Here is a 23,388-nt window from a genome sequence, read left to right as displayed (position 1 = left end):
CAAATGAGTCGTGGTTAAAATGACAGATACTACACATATAGGCGATGATACATTGCGAACATTTTTTGCCTACACTATAAGATGTGGGCGTGGCATGGTGTCAAACTTGACTCCTATGGTTTTTGGCCATTTTTCGGCAAAAAAAAGGGGTCCTAATTTAACGAACTCCTCCTAGGGACTTTGACCAAATGAGTTGTGGTTAAAATGACAGATACTACACATATAGGCGATGATACATTGCGAACATTTTTTGCCTACACTATAAGATGTGGGCGTGGCATGGTGTCAAACTTGACTCCTATGGTTTTTGGCCATTTTTCGGCAAAAAAAAGGGGTCCTAATTTAACGAACTCCTCCTAGGGACTTTGACCAAATGAGTCGTGGTTAAAATGACAGATACTACACATATAGGCGATGATACATTGCGAACATTTTTTTCGTACGCCATAATATGTGGGTGTGGCATGGCGCCAAACTTGGCTCCGATGGTTTTTGGCCATTTTTCGGCAAAGAAAGGGGTCCTAATTTAACAAACTACCCCTAGGGACTTTGACCAAATGAGTAATGGTTAAAATGACGGATACTACACATATAGGTGATGATAAATTGCCAACATTTTTTTCCTACGCCATAAGATGTGGGCGTGGCATGGCGCCAAACTTGGCTCCTATGGTTTTTGGCCATTTTTCGGCAAAAAAAAGGGGTCCTAATTTAACGAACTCCTCCTAGGGACTTTGACCAAATGAGTCGTGGTTAAAATGACAGATACTACACATATAGGTGATGATAAATTGAGAAAAAAAATTGCCTATGCCATAAGTTGTGGGCGTGGCACGGCGCCAAACTTGGCTCCAATGGTTTTTGGCCATTTTTCGGCAAAGAAAGTGGTCGCACTTTAACAAACTCCTCCTAGGGACTTTGACCAAATGAGTCGTGGTTAAAATGACAGATACTACACATATAGGCGATGATAAATTGCGGGAAAAAAATTGCCTACGCCATAAGATGTGGGCGTGGCATGGCGCCAAACTTGGCTCCGATGGTTTTTGGCCATTTTTCGGCAAAAAAAAGGGGTCCTAATTCAACGAACTGCTCCTAGGGACTTTGACCAAATGAGTCGTGGTTAAAATGACGGATACTACACATATAGGTGATGATAAATTGCGAACACTTTTTGCCTACACCATAAGATGTGGGCGTGGCACGGCGCCAAACTTGGCTCCTATGGTTTTTGGCCATTTTTCGGCAAAAAAAACGGGACCTAATTTAACGAACTCCTCCTAGGGACTTTGACCAAATGAGTCGTGGTTAAAATGACAGATACTACACATATAGGTGATGATAAATTGCGAAAAAAAATTGCCTACGCCATAAGATGTGGGCGTGGCACGGCGCCAAACTTGGCTCCGATGGTTTTTGGCCATTTTTCGGCAAAAAAAGGGGTCCTAATTTTACAAACCCCTCCTAGGGACTTTGACCAAATGAGTAATGGTTAAAATGAAGGATACTACACATATAGGTGATGATAAATTGCCAACATTTTTTTCGTACGCCATAAGATGTGGGCGTGGCATGGCGCCAAACTTGGCTCCGATGATTTTTGGCCATTTTTCGGCAAAGAAAGTGGTCGTACTTTAACAAACTCCTCCTAGGGACTTTGACCAAAGGAGTCGTGGTTAAAATTTCAGATACTACACATATAGGTGATGATAAATTGCGAACATTTTTTTCGTACGCCATAAGATGTGGGCGTGGCACGGCGCCAAACTTGGCTCCGATGGTTTTTGGCCATTTTTCGGCAAAAAAAAGGGGTCCTAATTTTACAAACCCCTCCTAGGGACTTTGACCAAATGAGTCGTGGTTAAAATTTCAGATACTACACATATAGGTGATGATAAATTGCGAAAAAAAAATTCGTACGCCATAAGATGTGGGCGTGGCACGGCGCCAAACTTGGCTCCGATGGTTTTTGGCCATTTTTCGGCAAAAAAAAGGGGTCCTAATTTAACGAACTCCTCCTAGGGACTTTGACCAAATGAGTAATGGTTAAAATGACAGATACTACACATATAGGCGATGATACATTGCGAACATTTTTTTCGTACGCCATAAGATGTGGGCGTGACACGGTGCCAAACTTGGCTCTTATGGTTTTTGGCCATTTTTCGCAAAAAAAAGGGGTCCTAATTTAACGAACTCCTCCTAGGGACTTTGACCAAATGAGTCGTGGTTAAAATGACAGATACTACACATATAGGTGATGATACATTGCGAACATTTTTTGCCTACGCCATAAGATGTGGGCGTGGCACAGCGCCAAACTTGGCTCCTATGGTTTTTGGCCATTTTTCGGCAAAAAAAGGGGTCCTAATTTAACGAACTCCTCCTAGGGACTTTGACCAAATGAGTCGTGGTTAAAATGACAGATACTACACATATAGGCGATGATAAATTGCGAAAAAAAATTGCCTACGCCATAAGATGTGGGCGTGGCATGGCGCCAAACTTGGCTTCAAGGGTTTTTTGGCCATTTTTCGGCAAAGAAAGTGGTCGCACTTTAACAAACTCCTCCTCGGTACTTTGACCAAATTAGTCGTGGTTAAAATTTCAGATACTACACATATAGGTGACGATAAATTTCGGACACTTTTTTCCTACACTATAAGATGTGGGTGTGGCATGGCGCCAAACTAGGCTCTGATGGTTTTTGGCAATTTTTTAACGGGAAAAAAAGGATTGTACTTTAACGAACTGCTCCTAGGGACTTTGACCAAATTAGTTGTGGTTAAAATTTCAGATACTACACATATAGGCGATGATAAATTGCCAACATTTTTTTCGTACGCCATAAGATGTGGGCGTGGCATGGCGCCAAACTTGGCTCCGATGGTTTTTGGCCATTTTTCGGCAAAGAAAGTGGTCGTACTTTAACGAACTCCTCCTCGGGACTTTGACCAAAGGAGTCGTGGTTCAAATTTCAGATACTACACATATAGGTGATGATAAATTGCAAAAAAAAAATTTGTACGCCATAAGATGTGGGCGTGGCATGGCGCCAAACTTGGCCCCAAGGGTTTTATGGCCATTTTTCGGCATTTTTCATACTTTAACTAACTCCTCCTAGGGACTTTGACCAAATGAGTGGTTAAAATGACAGATACCACACATATAGTCGATGGTAAATTGTGAACAGATTTTGAAAGACAAAGTAGGCCAAGACTGACAAGAAGGAGCCAAACATCAACAGGTTTTTAAAAAGCACAAACAGCAACAGACGGCAGCAGCAGACGACTCATCATTTATATTTCATGACTGCCGTCTTTTATGTTTTATCCTCCCGTGGAGAAAACACACGGCAGTGGATTGAAAATGAAAGCACACTTCGTCTTCAAAGCTGCTGTCAATCAACAGAGGAGTCAAACGGGCTGCTTGAACATCAGAACTAAATATGAACCTAAGATATGTCAGCCTCAGCACAGTGCAGTTTAGCAGTTATGCCTTTAACTCTGCACCCCGGGGTCCAACCCGAAACAAAATGTTACATTGAATTCATCAATAATGAGATACGTCATCGCACTAATTTGCTGTGTCAGTTTTTAGATAAAGATACAATGTTTAGTTTGGATGTTTTAGCATACATTGGACTTTATCATCATTATTGTGGTTTTTTTAAGTGGATTAAAAGAGCAAACAGGCGAAATGTAACAAGAAAAAGTTGCAATGTTGACAGTTATCGATGTTGTTATGAATTATTGACACAGTCAAGGCTCCAATTACTTCACATCAAATATTATACTTTGAAATATTTTTGGGGAAAAGTATTTAAAAAATAAAAAAAAATAAAAAGTTTTATTTGACAAAAAAAGCAAGAAAAAAAAAACGTAAAAAATAATAAAAATGTATAATTGACGGATAGATCTGAAGTTAATCTAAAGATTTAAGCCTTAAAAAAAATTCTGACTTATTTGTAACACTCTTTTTTAGTGGGACCCTTTTGGGTCCCCAGGAGTTATAGAGATTTTTTTTTTGGTTTTTTTTTACAGTCATTGTTTAAAAATAATAATAAATCAAAATCAATATTGTTATGAATTATTGACCTATTTAAGTCTCCAATTACTTCACATCAAATATTACACTTTGAAATATTTTTGGGGAAAAGTATTTTAAAAAAAATAAATAAAAAGTTTTATTTGACAAAAAAGGCATGAAAAAATACATTTAAAAAAATAAAAATGTATAATTGACAGATAGATCTAAAGTTAATCTAAAGATTTAAGCCTTAAAAAAATGTCTGACTTATTTGTAACACTTTTTTTTAGTGGGACCCTTTTGGATCCCCAGGAGTTATAGTGAGATTTATTTTATTTTTTTACAGTCCTTGCTGAAAAATAATAATGAATATTGTTATGAATTATTGACATATTTAAGGCTCCTATTACTTCATATCAAATATTATACTTTTAAATATTTTGGGGGAAAAGTATTTAAAAAAAATAAAAAATAAAAAGTTTTATTTGACAAAAAAAGCATGAAAAAAAACGTTAAAAAAAATAAAAATGTATAATTGACGGATAGATCTGAAGTTAATCTAAAGATTTAAGCCTTGAAAAAAATTCTGACTTATTTGTAACATTTTTTTTTAGTGGGACCCTTTTGGATCCCCAGGAGTTATAGAGTTTTTTTTAATTTATTTTTTTACAGTCATTGCTCAAAAATAATAATAAATCAAAATCAATATTGTTATGAATTATTGACCTATTTAAGTCTCCAATTACTTCACATCAAATATTACACTTTGAAATATTTTTGGGGAAAAGTATTTTAAAAAAAATATACTACACATACATTCACTGTACAAACACACACATACATATACTGTACACATACATTCACTGTACAAACACACACATATACTGTACATATACATTCACTGTACAAACACACATTTACACATACTGTACATATACATTCACTGTTCAAACACACATACTGTATACACATACTGTACATATACATTCACTGTACAAACACACATTTACACATACTGTACATATACATTCACTGTTCAAACACACATACTGTATACACATACTGTACATATACATTCGCTGTTCACACATATACACATACTGTACATATACATTCACTGTACAAGCACACATACAGCTACTGTACATATACAAGTACATATGCACACATACACTCATGCACATAATCACGTTTCATCAAACATATATTAACGTTGTTGCCCTAGGGTAAACTGGGTATAACACATGGCACACTGACAAAGCTTAACCTATTGTTACTATAACAATCTACAAGGTTAATGTAGGTTGCTTCTCTTTCTTCCCCTCCATTTTTCTGCATTCTTTCGTATCTCAAGTTATCATTACGTACATGTATTGTTGCATTTGAACAATTGTATTGTTGATAATAAAGGTAAAGTACTGGTATTGTTTATTATCAATAGCACTATTTCTATTGGTATTCATATTGCTCCATTTTTAGTGTAATAATGCTCATTGTCATTTCTGTATTTTTTTTTTTTTAAATTTTCGCTAACTGCTTATTTGCTATTACTTTTACCATCATATTTGTACATGTCGTATTTGCTGATGTTGCTCTGTTGTTGTTGTTGTTGTGTTTGCTGTTGTTGTTTTTGTCTCTCTGTCTAATCCCCCTCTTGTCCCCACAATTCCCCCCTCTGTCTTCCTTTTTCTCTCTTTCTATCCCCTCCTGCTCCGGCCCGGCTGCACCAAATGATAATATAAATACATTTAATAAAGTCAAAATACAAGTAAGGCAACAAGAGAAGTATCCTACACTTCTCTTTTGTAAAGTAAATCTGAACAGCCGATATGGGCATCTACATCTGCTATATGATTTGCCCGAGAAGCTGGGCAGGAAATTATTAAAAAAAATAAATAAATAAAATAAAATAAAATAAAAAAATAAAAATAAATAAATAAATAAAAAGTTTTATTCGACAAAAAAGGCATGAAAAAATACATTAAAAAAATAAAAATGTATAATTGACGGATAGATCTGTCGTTAATCTAAAGATTTAAGCCTTAAAATAATGTCTGACTTATTTGTAACACTTTTTTTAGTGTGGCCATTTTGGATCCCCAGGAGTTATAGAGATTGTTTTTAATTATTTTTTTTACAGTCATTGCTCAAAAATAATAATAAATTAAAATCAATATTGTTATGAATTATTGACCTATTTAAGGCTCCAATTACTTCACATCAAATATTACTTTGAAATATTTTTGGGGAAAAGTATTTTAAAAAAAATAAATAAAAAGTTTTATTTGACAAAAAAGGCATGAAAAAATACATAAAAAAATAAAAATGTATAATTGACGGATAGATCTGAAGTTAATCTAAAGATTTAAGCCTTAAAAAAATGTCTGACTTATTTGTAACACTATTTTTAGTGGGACCATTATGGATCCCCAGGAGAGTCAGATTTTTTTATATTTTTTTTTACACTCATTACTCAAAAATAATAATAAATTAAAATCAATATTGTTATGAATTATTGACCTATTTAAGTCTCCAATTACTTCACATCAAATATTAAATTTTGAAATATTTTTTGGGAAAAGTTTTTTTTTTTTAAATAAAAAGTTTTATTTGACAAAAAAGGCATGAAAAAAAACATAAAAAATAATAAAAATGTATAATTGATGGATAGATCTGACGTTAATCTAAAGATTTAAGCCTTAAAAAAATGTCTGACTTATTTGTAACACTTTTTTTAGTGGGACCCTTTTGGATCCCCAGGAGTTATAGTCAGATTTTTTAAAATTTTTTTACAGTCATTGCTCAAAAATAATAATGAATATTGTTATGAATTATTGACCTATTTAAGGCTCCAATTACTTCACATCAAATATTATACTTTGAAATATTTTTGGGTAAAAGTATTTAAAAAAATATATATATAAAAAGTTTTATTTGACAAAAAAAGCATGAAAAAATGTAAAAAATAATAAAAAAATGTATAATTGACGGATAAATCTGAAGTTAATCTAAAGATTTAAGCCTTGAAAAAAATTCTGATTTATTTGTAACACTTTTTTTAGGGGACCCTTTTGGGTCCCCAGGAGTTATAGAGTTTTTATTTATTTATTTTTTTACAGTCATTGCTCAAAAATAATAATAAATCAAAATCATTGACCTATTTAAGGTTCCAATTACTTCACATCAAATATTACACTTTGAATATTTTTGGGGAAAAGTATTTTTAAAAAGAAAAAGTTTTATTTGACAAAAAAGGGATGAAAAAATACATAAAAAATAATAAATGTATAATTGACAGATAGATCTGAAGTGAAGTGAAGTGAATTACATTTATATAGCGCTTTTTCTCAAGTGACTCAAAGCGCTTTACATAGTGAAACCCAATATCTAAGTTACATTCAAACCAGTGTGGGAGGCACTGGGAGCAGCTGGGTAAAGTGTCTTGCCCAAGGACACAACGGAAGTGACTAGGATGGCGGAAGCGGGGATCGAACCTGCAACCCTCAAGTTGCTGGCACGGCCGCTCTACCAACCGAGCTATACCGCCCCTCTGACGTTAATCTAAAGATTTAAGCCTAAAAAAATGTCTGATTTATTTGTAACACTTTTTTTAGTGGGACCCTTTTGGATCCCCAGGAGTTATAGTCAGATTTATTTTATTTTTTTACAGTCCTTGCTCAAAAATAATAATGAATATTGTTATGAATTATTGACATATTTAAGGCTCCAATTACTTCACATCAAATATTATACTTTGAAATATTTTTGGGGAAAAGTATTTAAAAAAAATAAAAAATAAAAAGTTTTATTTGACAAAAAAAGCATGAAAAAAAACGTTTAAAAAAAATACAAATGTATAATTGACGGATAGATCTGAAGTTAATCTAAAGATTTAAGCCTTAAAAAAAATTCTGACTTATTTGTAACACTTTTTTTAGTGGGACCCTTTTGGATCCCCAGGAGTTATAGTCAGATTTTATTTTTGTTTTTTTTTACAGTCATTGTTTAAAAATAATAATAAATCAAAATCAATATTGTTATGAATTATTGACCTATTTAAGTCTCCAATTACTTCACATCAAATATTACACTTTGAAATATTTTTGGGGAAAAGTATTTTTTTAAAAATAAATAAAAAGTTTTATTTGACAAAAAAGGCATGAAAAAATACATTAAAAAAATAAAAATGTATAATTGACGGATAGATCTAAAGTTAATCTAAAGATTTAAGCTTTAAAAAAATGTCTGACTTATTTGTGACACTTTTTTTAGTGGGACCATTTTGGGTCCCCAGGAGTTATAGAGATTTTTTTTTTATTTTTTTTTTTACAGTCATTGCTCAAAAATAATAATACATTAAAATCAATATTGTTATGAATTATTGACCTATTTAAGGCTCCAATTACTTCACATCAAATATTACACTTTTGAAATATTTTTGGGGAAAAGTTTTTTTTTTTTATATCAAAAGTTTTATTTGACAAAAAAGGCATGAAAAAATACATTAAAAAATAATAAAAATGTATAATTGACGGATAAATTACTCCAATTACTTCACATCAAATATTCCACTTATTAAATATTGTGTATTTGATGTGTTTGCCATATAAAAAAAAACTATGATTTATTCAACAAAAAGGGCTTGAAACAAACAAAAACAACATAAAATTGCATAATTGACACATAGATCTGAAGTTGATCTACATATTTAAGCATTGAAAGTAAAAAAATAATAATAATATTGTTTGATGAATGGGACCTTTTTGAATCCCTAAATTTTTTTAGTGAGGTTTTAAAAATGTTTTTAATTTTTAAACCTTTTTTTAATAAATTATAATTGACGAATAGATCTGAAATTGATCATGAGATTTTGGTGTTGAACGTAAAAAAATATATTTATTAACACTTCTATTATAAATAAATAATAAATAAATAATTAATAAATTATTAGTGGATTAGTATGTTTTTTTAAACTGTCACTGCTCACAAAATAATAATGAATCAAAATCAATGTTGTTATGAATGATTGACAAATTCAAAGATTCACATTTTATATTCCACTTTGAGATTTTTGGGGTGGAAAAAAACTTTAATATTTTGTGTTTTTGCCATAAAATAGCAGAATTTGTTGTTCTTTTTTTTTTACAAAAGGAGCATAACATTTGAAAAAACATTTTTTTTAAACTTTATAATAGAGAGATCAGAAATTTGTCAAGTTATTTAAGCTTTAAAAGTAAAAAAACAACAACACCCAAACGCAGTGAAGTTGTCACGTAGTGTAAATGGTAAATAAAAACAGAATAAAATGATTTGCTAATCCTTTTCAACTTTTTTTATTTTTTATTTTTTTTAATATACCCTGTAGCACTTTGAGGTTGTTTACTCAATGTGAAGTGCCTTTTTAAGTGCAAGTTAAAACTCTACTATGCAAAGCCACAGCCATTTATCAACAACACCCAGAATCTAAAATGGTGTTCTGTGGTTTGATAGCGCTGAAGTTGATCAAAATAATAAGTAAGACTTATGTTTTGTTTTGTTTTCTGACTGAGACCCGTACGGTTCGCCGGTACCGAACTTGAAGAGAGCCCTAAAAGTTAAAAAAAAAAAAAAATCTATATATTGTATTGCCTTTGGAAATCAAAAAAATACCTAAATGTTTGGACACACCTGCTATCGTGTGTAACGTCAAGGTGTGCGAGGGAGAGGAGGAACGAGGAGGACAAGGATCGGTTTTAGACCAACGTGGAGACAAACCTTCATCCACCTCTTGGTGAGGCGACTTCCGGCCTCCGTGACGCCCTGAGTGACAGTGACAACCAGCCGCGTCATTGACTTCCAACACTCGTGAGTCACTGTGACGTGCAGCAATGCATGCTGGGAAGCGCGCTCACCCTGGCAGTGCCGTCCTCCTTGAGGCTGATGATGTCCAGGTCGAAGTTTCTCCGCAGGCCGTCGGACTTGTTGAGGACGATGTGACCCGTCAGCCCGTCCCACTGGGCCTGCAGGGGGGGGAAATGTTCCTAATTAGATCGCATGCTAGTATAAAATGTTAGCATGCTAACATTAACATGCTAACAGGGGAAAAAGCTAGCACACTTCGAAGATGGTTCCAAATAACGAAATCCATGATTTTAACGGTAAAATGTTCATAATTAGCTTACAAGCTAGTATAAAATGTTAGCATGCTAACATTAACATGCTAACAGGGGAACAGCTAGCACATTTCTAAGATGGTTTCAAATAAACAAAATCCATGATTTTAAGGGTAAGATGTTCATAATTAGCTTGCATGCTAGTATAAATTGTTAGCATGCTAACATTAACATGTTACCAGGGGAACAGCTAGCACACTCCTAAGGTGGTTTCAAAAAACAAAATCCATGATTTTAAGGGTAAAATGTTCATAATTAGCTTGCATGCTAGTATAAAACGCTAGCATGCTAACATTGAAATGCTAACGGGGGAACAGCTAGCGCACTTCTAAGATAGTTTCAAATAAAGAAAATCCATGATTTTAAGGGTAAAATGTTCATAATTAGCTTACAAGCTAGTATAAAATGTTAGCTTGCTAACATTAACATGCTAACAAGGGAACAGCTAGCCCACTTCCAAGATGGTTTCAAATAAACAAAATCCATGATTTTAAAGGTAAAATGTTCATAATTAGCTTGCATGCTAGTATAAAACATTAGCATGCTAACGTTAACATGCTAACAGGGGAACAGCTAGCACATTTATAAAATGGTTTCAAATAAACAAAATCCATGATTTTAAGGGTAACATATTCAGAATTAGCTTGCACGCTAGTATAAAACGTTAGCATGCTAACAGTGGAAAAAGCTAGCACACTCCTAAGATGGTTTCAAATAACAAAATCCATGATTTTAAGGGTAAAATGTTCATAATTAGCTTGCAGGCTAGTATAAAACGTTAGCATGCTAACATTGAAATGTTAACGGGGGAACAGCTAGCACACTCCTAAGATGGTTTCAAATAACAAAATCCATGATTTTAAGGGTAAAATGTTCATAATTAGCTTGCATGCTAGTATAAAACATTAGCATGCTAACATTGAAATGCTAACGGGGGAACAGCTAGCGCACTTCTAAGATAGTTTCAAATAAACAAAATCCATGACTTTAAGGGTAAAATGTTCATAATTAGCTTACATGCTAGTATAAACCGTTAGTATGCTAACATTGAAATGTTAACGGGGGAACAGCTAGCACACTTCTAAGATGTTTTCAAATAACAAAATCCATGATTTTAAGGGTAAAATGTTCATAATTAGATTGCATGCTAGTATGAAACGTTAGCATGCTAACATTAACATGCTAACAGGGGAAAAAGATAGCACACTTCTAAGATGGTTTCAAATAAACAAAATCCATGATTTTAAGGGTAACATTTTCATAATTAGCTTTCATGCTAGTATAAAATGTTAGCATGCTAACATTAACATGCTAGCAGGGGAACAGCTAGCATACTTCGAAGATGGTTGCAAGTGTGTGGAAGTTGGAACGGTTGAAATTGGTTGAGAAATGTGGGCTATGAAGAGGTTTGTATATTGCCCATTCATTGTCAGTGGGAATAAATTCCTGGAAATTCCAGGAAAACCAGTATATATCGGGAAAGGGAAAAACGTGTTTTGCCTTTGATATCTCAAAAGGGTTGTGTGTGTGGACGGTTTAAAGGTGAATCGGGTAATAAATGGCGCAACATTTTGCGAATTTGGTGCATTGTGGAATGTTGAATATGTCCTGGAAATTTGGGAATTTCGGTAAAAACGGGGATTTTTGAAAATATTGATAAGAACACAATTGTCTTAGATGATATGAATGGGTTGGTGTTGGAATTCTTTGAATCGGTTGAAAAATGTTGACGTAGTAACAGTTTTAATTGAGAATTGGTATTTTTCAGAATTCCTGGAATTTCTGGGGAAAAAAACTTGAATTTTTAGGAAAAATAAAAAAGGTAACTGAAATGTTTTGATGGTGGAATGGTTGGAATTAGTTGGAAAATGTGGATTGTGAGACCTAAAGAAAATGGGTAGAATTAGGGCTTTCAAAAACCGGGAATTCTGTGAGTACCTGGAATTTTTTAGAACCCGGAAATTTACCAGGATGAGTTTGAGCGTTTTGATGAGTGAAGAAGGTGGAATAGCTTGAATTGGTTAAAAAATGGGGAAATTGTGGAAGTTTAAACAATATTGCCCATTCATTTTCAATTGGAACATTTCCCGGGAAAACTGGAAATCGTGGGAATTATTTAAAGAAGTTCCAAAGTTTCCCGAAGGGACTGAATATTCTGAAGTTGGAACGGTGTGAATTGGATGAACAGGGATGAAGTTATGCCGAGCCAAACCGAAAGAAACCGAAAAAAGGGTAGAATTAGGGGTTTCAAAAACTGGGAGTTCTTGGAGTTCCTGGAATTTTCTGGAACCCAGAAATTTACCAGAGTGAGTTTTGAATGTTTTGATGAGTCTCGAAGGTGGTATGGCTTGACTTGGCTGCTAAATTGGTAGATTGTGGACGTTTAAACAATATTGGCCATTCATTTTCAATTGGAAAAAATTCCAGGAAAACTGGGAATCCTGGGAATTTGTTGAAGAAGTCCTAAAGATTCCTGAAGGGACTGAACATTTTGAAGTTGGAACGGTGTGTATCGGATGAACAGGGAAGAAGTTATACCAAGCCAAACTGAAAGAAAACGAAAAAAAGGGTAAAATTAGGGCTTTCAAAAACCGGGAAATCTGGGAGTTCCTGGAATTTTTTGGAACCTGGAAAATTGCTAATTTCAATTAGCAGGATGAGTTTTGAGCGTTTTGATGAGTGGTGAAGGTGGAATGGCTTGACTTGGTTGAAAAATGGGGAGAATGGCGAAGTTTAAACAATATTGTCCATTCATTTTCAATTGGAAAAATTTCCCGGAAAACTGGAAATCCTGGGAATTTGTTGAAGAAGTCCCAAAGATTCCTGACAGGAAACCAAAAGAAACTACGAATTTTTTAAAATTAGGGCTTTCAAAAACCGGGAATTCTGGGAGTTCCTGGAATTTTTTGGAACCTGGAAATTTGCTAATTTCAACTAGCAGGATGAGTTTTGAGCGTTTTGATGAGTGCTGAAGGTGGAATGGCTTGACTTGGTCGAAAAATGAGGAAATTGTGGAAGTTTAAACAATATTGCACGTTCATTTTCAATTGGTAAAAATTCCTGGAAAACTGGAAATCCTGGAAATTTGTTGCAGAAGTCCCAAAGATTTCTGAAGGGACTAAACATTTTGAAGTTGAAATGGTGTGAATCAGCGTCAAACCGAATGAAGCCGAAAAAAGGGTAAAATTAGGGCTTTCAAAAACCGAGGAATTCTGGGAGTTCCTGGAATTTTTTGGAACCTAGAAATTTGCTAGTTTTAACTACCAGGATGAGTTTTGAGCGTTTTGATGAGTGTTGAAGGTGGAATGGCTTGACTTGGTTGAAAAATGGGGAAATTGTGGAAGTTTAAACAATATTGCACGTTCATTTTCAATAGGAAAAAATTCCTGGAAAACTGGAAATCCTGGAAATTTGTTGCAGAAGTCCCAAAGATTTCTGAAGGGACTAAACATTTTGAAGTTGAAACGGTGTGAAGCAGAGCCAAACCGAATGAAGCCGGAAAAAAGGGTAAAATTAGGGCTTTCAAAAATCGGGGAATTCGGGGAGTTCCTGGAATTTTTTGGAACCTGGAAATTTGCTAGTTTCAACTACCAGGATGAGTTTTGAGCGTTTTGATGAGTGTTGAAAGTGGAACGGCTTTAATTGGTTGAAAAATTGGGAAATTGTGGAAGTTTAAACAATATTGCCCGTTCATTTTCATTTGGAAACATTTTCTGGAAAACTGGAAATCCTGGAAATGTTTTGCAGAAGTCCCAAAGATTTCTGAAGGGACTAAACATTTTGAAGTTGAAACGGTGTGAAAAAGCGTCAAACCGAATGAAGCCGAAAAAAAGGGTAAAATTAGGGCTTTCAAAAACCGGGAATTGTGGGAGTTCCTGGAATTTTTTGGAACCTGGAAATTTGCTAGTTTTAACTACCAGGATGAGTTTTGAGCGTTTTGATGAGTGTTGAAGGTGGAATGGCTTGACTTGGTTGAAAAATGGGGAAATTGTGGAAGTTTAAACAATATTGCACGTTCATTTTCAATTGGAAAAATTTTCTGGAAAACTGGAAATCCTGGAAATTTGTTGCAGAAGTCCCAAAGATTTCTGAAGGGACTAAACATTTTGAAGTTGAAACGGTGTGAATCAGAGCCAAACCGAATGAAGCCGAAAAAAAGGGTAAAATTAGGGCTTTCAAAAACCGGGAATTCTGGGAGTACCCGGAATCCTTCGGAACCTGGAAATTTGCTAGTTTCAATTACCAGGATGAGTTTTGAGCGTTTTGATGAGTGTTGAAGGTGGAATGGCTTGACTTGGTTGAAAAATGGGGAAATTGTGGAAGTTTAAACAATATTGCCCGTTCATTTTCATTAGGAAACATTTTCGGGAAAACTGGAAATCCTGGAAATGTTTTTCAGAAGTCCCAAACATTTCTGAACGGACTAAACATTTTGAAGTTGAAACGGTGTGAAAAAGCGTCAAACCGAATGAAGCCGAAAAAAAAGGGTAAAATTAGGGCTTTCAAAAACCGGGAATTGTGGGAGTTCCTGGAATTTTTTGGAACCTGGAAATTTGCTAGTTTTAACTACCAGGATGAGTTTTGAGCGTTTTGATGAGTGTTGAAGGTGGAATGGCTTGACTTGGTTGAAAAATGGGGAAATTGTGGAAGTTTAAACAATATTGCACGTTCATTTTCAATTGGAAAAATTTTCTGGAAAACTGGAAATCCTGGAAATTTGTTGCAGAAGTCCCAAAGATTTCTGAAGGGACTAAACATTTTGAAGTTGAAACGGTGTGAATCAGAGCCAAACCGAATGAAGCCGAAAAAAAGGGTAAAATTAGGGCTTTCAAAAACCGGGAATTCTGGGAGTACCCGGAATTCTTCGGAACCTGGAAATTTGCTAATTTCAATTACCAGGATGAGTTTTGAGCGTTTTGATGAGTGTTGAAGGTGGAATGGCTTGACTTGGTTGAAAAATGGGGAAATTGTGGAAGTTTAAACAATATTGCCCGTTCATTTTCATTAGGAAAACTTTTCGGGAAAACTGGAAATCCTGGAAATGTTTTGCATAAGTCCCAAACATTTCTGAAGGGACTAAACATTTTGAAGTTGAAACGGTGTGAATCAGAGCCAAACCGAATGAAGCCGAAAAAAAGGGTAAAATTAGGGCTTTCAAAAACCGAGGAATTCTGGGAGTTCCTGGAATTCTTTGGAACCTGGAAATTTGCTAGTTTCAATTACCAGGATGAGTGTTGAGCGTTTTGATGAGTGTTGAAGGTGGAATGGCTTGACTTGGTTGAAAAATGGGGAAATTGTGGAAGTTTAAACAATATTGCACGTTCATTTTCAATTGGAAAAATTTTCTGGAAAACTGGAAATCCTGGAAATTTGTTGCAGAAGTCCCAAAGATTTCTGAAGGGACTAAACATTTTGAAGTTGAAACGGTGTGAATCAGAGCCAAACCGAATGAAGCCGAAAAAAAGGGTAAAATTAGGGCTTTCAAAAACCGGGAATTCTGGGAGTACCCGGAATTCTTCGGAACCTGGAAATTTGCTAATTTCAATTACCAGGATGAGTTTTGAGCGTTTTGATGAGTGTTGAAGGTGGAATGGCTTGACTTGGTTGAAAAATGGGGAAATTGTGGAAGTTTAAACAATATTGCCCGTTCATTTTCATTAGGAAAACTTTTCGGGAAAACTGGAAATCCTGGAAATGTTTTGCATAAGTCCCAAACATTTCTGAAGGGACTAAACATTTTGAAGTTGAAACGGTGTGAATCAGAGCCAAACCGAATGAAGCCGAAAAAAAGGGTAAAATTAGGGCTTTCAAAAACCGAGGAATTCTGGGAGTTCCTGGAATTCTTTGGAACCTGGAAATTTGCTAATTTCAATTACCAGGATGAGTTTTGAGCGTTTTGATGAGTGTTGAAGGTGGAATGGCTTGACTTGGTTGAAAAATGGGGAAATTGTGGAAGTTTAAACAATATTCCCCGTTCATTTTCAATTGGAAAAATTTCCTGGAAAACTGGAAATTCTGGATATTTGTTGCAGGATTCCCAAATATTTCTGAAGGGACTAAACATTTTGAAGTTGAAACGGAGGGAATCAGCGTCAAACCGAATGAAGCCGGAAAAAAAGGGTAAAATTAGGGCTTTCAAAAACCGGGAATTCTGGGAGTACCCGGAATTCTTCGGAACCTGGAAATTTGCTAGTTTCAATTACCAGGATGAGTTTTGAGCGTTTTGATGAGTGTTGAAGGTGGAATGGCTTGACTTGGTTGAAAAATGGGGAAATTGTGGAAGTTTAAACAATATTGCACGTTCATTTTCAATTGGAAAAATTTTCTGGAAAACTGGAAATCCTGGAAATTTGTTGCAGAAGTCCCAAAGATTTCTGAAGGGACTAAACATTTTGAAGTTGAAACGGTGTGAATCAGAGCCAAACCGAATGAAGCCGAAAAAAAGGGTAAAATTAGGGCTTTCAAAAACCGGGAATTCTGGGAGTACCCGGAATCCTTCGGAACCTGGAAATTTGCTAGTTTCAATTACCAGGATGAGTTTTGAGCGTTTTGATGAGTGTTGAAGGTGGAATGGCTTGACTTGGTTGAAAAATGGGGAAATTGTGGAAGTTTAAACAATATTGCCCGTTCATTTTCATTAGGAAACATTTTCGGGAAAACTGGAAATCCTGGAAATGTTTTTCAGAAGTCCCAAACATTTCTGAACGGACTAAACATTTTGAAGTTGAAACGGTGTGAAAAAGCGTCAAACCGAATGAAGCCGAAAAAAAGGGTAAAATTAGGGCTTTCAAAAACCGGGAATTGTGGGAGTTCCTGGAATTTTTTGGAACCTGGAAATTTGCTAGTTTTAACTACCAGGATGAGTTTTGAGCGTTTTGATGAGTGTTGAAGGTGGAATGGCTTGACTTGGTTGAAAAATGGGGAAATTGTGGAAGTTTAAACAATATTGCACGTTCATTTTCAATTGGAAAAATTTTCTGGAAAACTGGAAATCCTGGAAATTTGTTGCAGAAGTCCCAAAGATTTCTGAAGGGACTAAACATTTTGAAGTTGAAACGGTGTGAATCAGAGCCAAACCGAATGAAGCCGAAAAAAAGGGTAAAATTAGGGCTTTCAAAAACCGGGAATTCTGGGAGTACCCGGAATTCTTCGGAACCTGGAAATTTGCTAATTTCAATTACCAGGATGAGTTTTGAGCGTTTTGATGAGTGTTGAAGGTGGAATGGCTTGACTTGGTTGAAAAATGGGGAAATTGTGGAAGTTTAAACAATATTGCCCGTTCATTTTCATTAGGAAAACTTTTCGGGAAAACTGGAAATCCTGGAAATGTTTTGCAGAAGTCCCAAACATTTCTGAAGGGACTAAACATTTTGAAGTTGAAACGGTGTGAATCAGAGCCAAACCGAATGAAGCCGAAAAAAAGGGTAAAATTAGGGCTTTCAAAAACCGAGGAATTCTGGGAGTTCCTGGAATTCTTTGGAACCTGGAAATTTGCTAATTTCAATTACCAGGATGAGTTTTGAGCGTTTTGATGAGTGTTGAAGGTGGAATGGCTTGACTTGGTTGAAAAATGGGGAAATTGTGGAAGTTTAAACAATATTCCCCGTTCATTTTCAATTGGAAAAATTTCCTGGAAAACTGGAAATTCTGGATATTTGTTGCAGGATTCCCAAATATTTCTGAAGGGACTAAACATTTTGAAGTTGAAACGGAGGGAATCAGCGTCAAACCGAATGAAGCCGGAAAAAAAGGGTAAAATTAGGGCTTTCAAAAACCGGGAATTCTGGGAGTACCCGGAATTCTTCGGAACCTGGAAATTTGCTAGTTTCAATTACCAGGATGAGTTTTGAGCGTTTTGATGAGTGTTGAAGGTGGAATGGCTTGACTTGGTTGAAAAATGGGGAAATTGTGGAAGTTTAAACAATATTGCCCGTTCATTTTCATTAGGAAAACTTTTCGGGAAAACTGGAAATCCTGGAAATGTTTTGCAGAAGTCCCAAACATTTCTGAACGGACTAAACATTTTGAAGTTGAAACGGTGTGAATCAGAGCCAAACCGAATGAAGCCGAAAAAAAGGTAAAATTAGGGCTTTCAAAAACCGAGGAATTCTGGGAGTTCCTGGAATTCTTTGGAACCTGGAAATTTGCTAATTTCAATTACCAGGATGAGTTTTGAGCGTTTTGATGAGTGTTGAAGGTGGAATGGCTTGACTTGGTTGAAAAATGGGGAAATTGTGGAAGTTTAAACAATATTCCCCGTTCATTTTCAATTGGAAAAATTTCCTGGAAAACTGGAAATTCTGGAAATTTGTTGCAGGATTCCCAAATATTTCTGAAGGGACTAAACATTTTGAAGTAGAAACGGAGGGAATCAGCGTCAAACCGAATGAAGCCGGAAAAAAAAGGGTAAAATTAGGGCTTTCAAAAACCGAGGAATTCTGGGAGTACCTGGAATTTTTTGGAACCTGGAAATTTGCTAGTTTTAACTACCAGGGTGAGTTTTGAGCGTTTTGATGAGTGTTGAAAGTGGAACGGCTTGAATTGGTTGAAAAATGGGGAAGTTGTGGAAGTTTAAACAATTTTCATTTGGAAACATTTTCTGGAAAACTGGAAATCCTGGAAATGTTTTGCAGGATTCCTAAAGATTCCTGAAGGGACTAAACATTTTGAAGTTGAAACGGTGTGAATCAGAGCCAAACCAAATGAAGCCGAAAAAAAGGGTAAAATTAGGGCCTTCAAAAACCGAGGAATTCTGGGAGTTCCTGGAATTTTTTGGAACCTGGAAATTTACTAGTTTTAACTACCAGGATGAGTTTTGAGCATTTTGATGAGTGTTGAAGGTGGAATGGCTTGACTTGGTTGAAAAATGGGGAAATTGTGGAAGTTTAAACAATATTGCATGTTCATTTTCAATTGGAAAAATTTCCTGGAAAACTGGAAATCCTTGAAATTTGTTGCAGAAGTCCCACATATTTCTGAAGGGACTAAACATTTTGAAGTTGAAACGGTGTGAAACAGCGTCAAACCGAATGAAGCCGAAAAAAAGGGTAAAATTAGGGCTTTCAAAAACCGGGGAATTCTGGGAGTTCCTGGAATTCTTTGGAACCTGGAAATTTACTAGTTTCGATTTTCACATTCATACGTGAAACTGGGAGGCGGGGCTAATATTTTTTCTTTCTCATTTTGAAGATGGCGCTAGAGAGCCAATTTTAAAAATGTCATTTTCGCCACCCCGATATTATATATTATGATATTACAGTTGTACACCTCAGAATCATATCACTTGGCACTCGATACATGCTAACTGCTAGCATGCTAACTTTAGCATGTTTACATTCCTGAAAAATGTTAGCGGTGGGTCAGGGCTTGCACCAAGAGGGAGGCGAGGTCCTGTTAAAAACTGCTCGCGGATTTCATTTATACTGTATTTACGCTTCAAACAGGTTCCTTTTGGGATTGATGCTGTATTACTGCCTTTCCCCATCGTTGAACCCAAAACCTTCCCGTTCACAATCAGACAGGGTTGAGTTGGAGTTAGTCCCGCGCTGACTCGCTAAAGAGCTTCCGAAACGGACTTGCGAGGAGACACTGACCTCCTTGAAGAGGTTCATGAAGCGCGGGCCAAAGCGCCAGGGTTTATGGCGGTGACACTGCAGGGAGCTGACCGTCATCTGGGTGGCGCGCTGTGACGCCACGGACACCATGAACACGGCGTCGTACATCAGGGCGGCGTCCGTCTGTGGGAGGAGTTTAGAAAGACCATGTCACTCCAAAGTCCATGGAAAAGGTTTCAATAGTTGATGCAGTTCACAAAAACTTATTTTTGTCAACAGGAAAAAAGACATTCGGGAAAATTAAAAGCCTGAAGTTGATCTAAATATGTTTAATTAAAAATTTTTTTTTTAAAATTCTGACTTATTTAAAACACTTTTACAAGTGGGGCCATTTTGAATCCCCAATAATTGTAGTGGGGTTTTTTTTAAACTGGCATTGCTCAAAAAATAATAATGAATACAAATTAATATTGTTATGAATTTTTGACATATTTAAGGCTTCAATTACTACACATCAAATATTACACTTTGAAATATTATTTGGGGAAAATAATACATATTTTATGTGTTTGACATATTAAAAAAGGTAGATTTTTTTTTTTACAAAAAGGGCGTAAAACAAAAATATGAAAAAATAATAAAAACGTATAATCGACAAAGAGAAGTTGATCTAGAAACGTTTAATTTTTTTTTAAAAATGATTTATTTAAAACACTTTTACAAGTGGGGCCTTTTAAAATCCCCAATAATTTTAGAGTTTTTTTTTTAAACTGTCATTGCTCAAAAAATAATAATGAATCAAAATCAATGTTATGAATTATTGTTTTTACAAAAAGGGCATAAAACCAAAACATGAAAAAGTAATAAAAATGTAGAATCCACTAAGAGTTGATCAACAAACGTTTAATTAAAAAATAAAATACAATTAAAATATATATATATATATATATATATATTTATATATATATATATATTTATATATATATATATATATATATATATATATATATATATATATATATATATATATATATATATATATATATATATATATATATATATATATATATATATATATATATATATATATACATATATATATATATATATATATATATATATATATATATATATATATATATATATATATATATATATATATATATATATATATATATGTCTTATTCAAAACACTTTTACAAGTGGGGCCCTTTTGAATCCCCAATAATTGTAGTGGGGGTTTTTTTAAACTGTCATTGCTCAAAAAATAATAATGAATAAAAATTAGTATTGTTATCAATTATTGACATATTTAAGGCTTCAATTACTTCACATCAAATATTCCACTTTGAAATATTATTTGGGGAAAATATTACATATTTTATGTGTTTGACATATTAAAAAAGGTTGGGTTTTTCTTACAAAAAGGGCGTATAACAAAAATATGAAAAAATAATAAAAACGTATAATCGACAAAGAGAAGTTACTCTAGAAACGTTTAATTTAAAAAAAAATGTAAACAATTCATGACTTATCTAAAACACTTTTACAAGTGGGGCCCTTTTGAATCCCCAATAATTGTAGTGGGATTTTTTTTAAACTGTCATTGCTCAAAAAATAATAATGAATCAAAATCAATGTTGTTATGAATTATTGACATATTTAAGGCTTCAATGACTTCACATCAAATATTACACTTTGAAATATTATTTGGGGAAAATATTACATATTTTATGTGTTTTATAGGGTTTTTTATTTTTTTTACAAAAAGGGCATAAAACAAAAATATGAAAAAATGTAAAAACGTATAATCGACAAAGAGAAGTTATTCTAGAAACGTTTAATTTAAACAAAAAATTAAACAATTTATGACTTATTTAAAACACTTTTACAAGTGGGGCCCTTTTGAATCCCCAATAATTGTAGTGGTTTTTTTTAAACTGTCATTGCTCAAAAAATAATAATGAATCAAAATCAATGTTGTTATGAATTTTGGACATATTTAAGGCTTCAATTACTTCACATCAAATATTACACTTTGAAATATTATTTGGGGAAAATATTACACATTTTATGTGTTTTATAGGGTTTTTTATTTTTTTACAAAAAGGGCATAAAACAAAAATATGAAAAAATATAAAAACGTATAATCGACAAAGAGAAGTTATTCTAGAAACGTTTAATTTAAAAAAAATATATAAACAATTTATGACTTATTTAAAACACTTTTACAAGTGGGGCCCTTTTGAATCCCCAATAATTTTAGTGGGATTTTTTTTTAACTGTCATTGCTCAAAAAATAATAATGAATCAAAATCAATGTTGTTATGAATTATTGACATATTTAAGGCTTCAATGACTTCACATCAAATATTACACTTTGAAATATTATTTGGGGAAAATATTACATATTTTATGTGTTTTATAGGGTTTTGTTTTTTTTTTTTACAAAAAGGGCATAAAACAAAAATATGAAAAAATATAAAAACGTATAATCGACAAAGACAAGTTATTCTAGAAACGTTTAATTTAAAAAAAAAATTAAACAATTTATGACTTATTTAAAACACAAGTGGGGCCCTTTTGAATCCCCAATAATTTTAGTGGGATTTTTTTTAACTGGCATTGCTCAAAAAATAATAATGAATAAAAATTAATATTGTTATCAATTATTGACATATTTAAGGCTTCAATTACTACACATCAAATATTACACATTGAAATATTATTTGGGGAAAATATTACATATTTTATGTGTTTTATAGGGTGTTTTTTTTTTTTTTTTACAAAAAGGGCTTAAAACAAAAACATGAACACGTAATAAAAAAGTAGAATCCACTAAAAGTTGATCTAAAAATGTTTAATTAAAAAATATATATATTTATGTCTTATTTAGAACACTTTTACAAGTGGGGCCCTTTTGAATCCCCAATAATTTTAGTGGGATTTTTTTTAAACTGTCATTGCTCAAAAAATAATAATGAATCAAAATCAATGTTGTTATGAATTTTTGACATATTTAAGGCTTCAATTTCTTCACATCAAATATTCCACTTTGAAATATTATTTGGGGAAAATATTACATATTTTATGTGTTTTATAGGGTGTGTTTTTTTTTACAAAAAGGGCGTAAAACAAAAATATGAAAAACTATAAAAACGTATAATCGACAAAGAGAATTTATTCTAGAAACGTTTCATTTTTTTTTAAAATGTAAACAATTTATGACTTATTTAAAACACTTTTACAAGTGGGGCCCTTTTGAATCCCCAATAATTGTAGTGGGTTTTTTTAAAACTGTCATTGCTCAAAAAATAATAATGAATCAAAATCAATATTGTTATGAATTATTGACATATTTAAGGCTTCAATTACTTCACATCAAATATTCCACTTTGAAATATTATTTGGGGAAAATATTACATATTTTATGTGTTTTATAGGGTTTTTTATTTTTTTTTACAAAAAGGGCATAAAACAAAAATATGAAAAAATATAAAAACGTATAATCGACAAAGAGAAGTTATTCTAGAAACGATTAATTTAAAAAAAAAAAGTAAACAATTTATGACTTATTTAAAACACTTTTACAAGTGGGGCCCTTTTGAATCCCCAATAATTTTAGTGGGATTTTTTTTAAACTGTCATTGCTC

The 23,388-nt window shown here is 33.7% G+C and overlaps 1 protein-coding gene across 3 annotated transcripts in view; it reads right to left on the bottom strand.

Annotated features, from left to right (window-relative positions):
• The window catches only part of LOC133650027 (glutamate receptor ionotropic, kainate 1-like), a 73,926-nt gene that overhangs the window by 27,619 nt on the left and 22,919 nt on the right, over positions 1-23,388 (bottom strand). For all 3 annotated transcript variants that reach the window (XR_009826175.1, XM_062046779.1, XM_062046780.1), the window contains exons 7-9: positions 19,775-19,918; positions 9,921-10,028; positions 9,784-9,828 (exon numbers count right to left, since the gene is read on the bottom strand). Coding sequence is in view for 2 of the 3 variants with exons in the window: in XM_062046779.1 (XP_061902763.1) it covers positions 9,784-9,828; positions 9,921-10,028; positions 19,775-19,918 (297 nt within the window). In the remaining variant the exon portion in view is untranslated. The remainder of the gene's footprint in view (positions 1-9,783; positions 9,829-9,920; positions 10,029-19,774; positions 19,919-23,388) is intronic.

Source organism: Entelurus aequoreus, linkage group LG05 (assembly GCF_033978785.1).
Source record: "Entelurus aequoreus isolate RoL-2023_Sb linkage group LG05, RoL_Eaeq_v1.1, whole genome shotgun sequence".
NCBI lineage: Eukaryota > Metazoa > Chordata > Actinopteri > Syngnathiformes > Syngnathidae > Entelurus > Entelurus aequoreus.
This window is presented reverse-complemented; position numbering and strand designations above follow the sequence as displayed.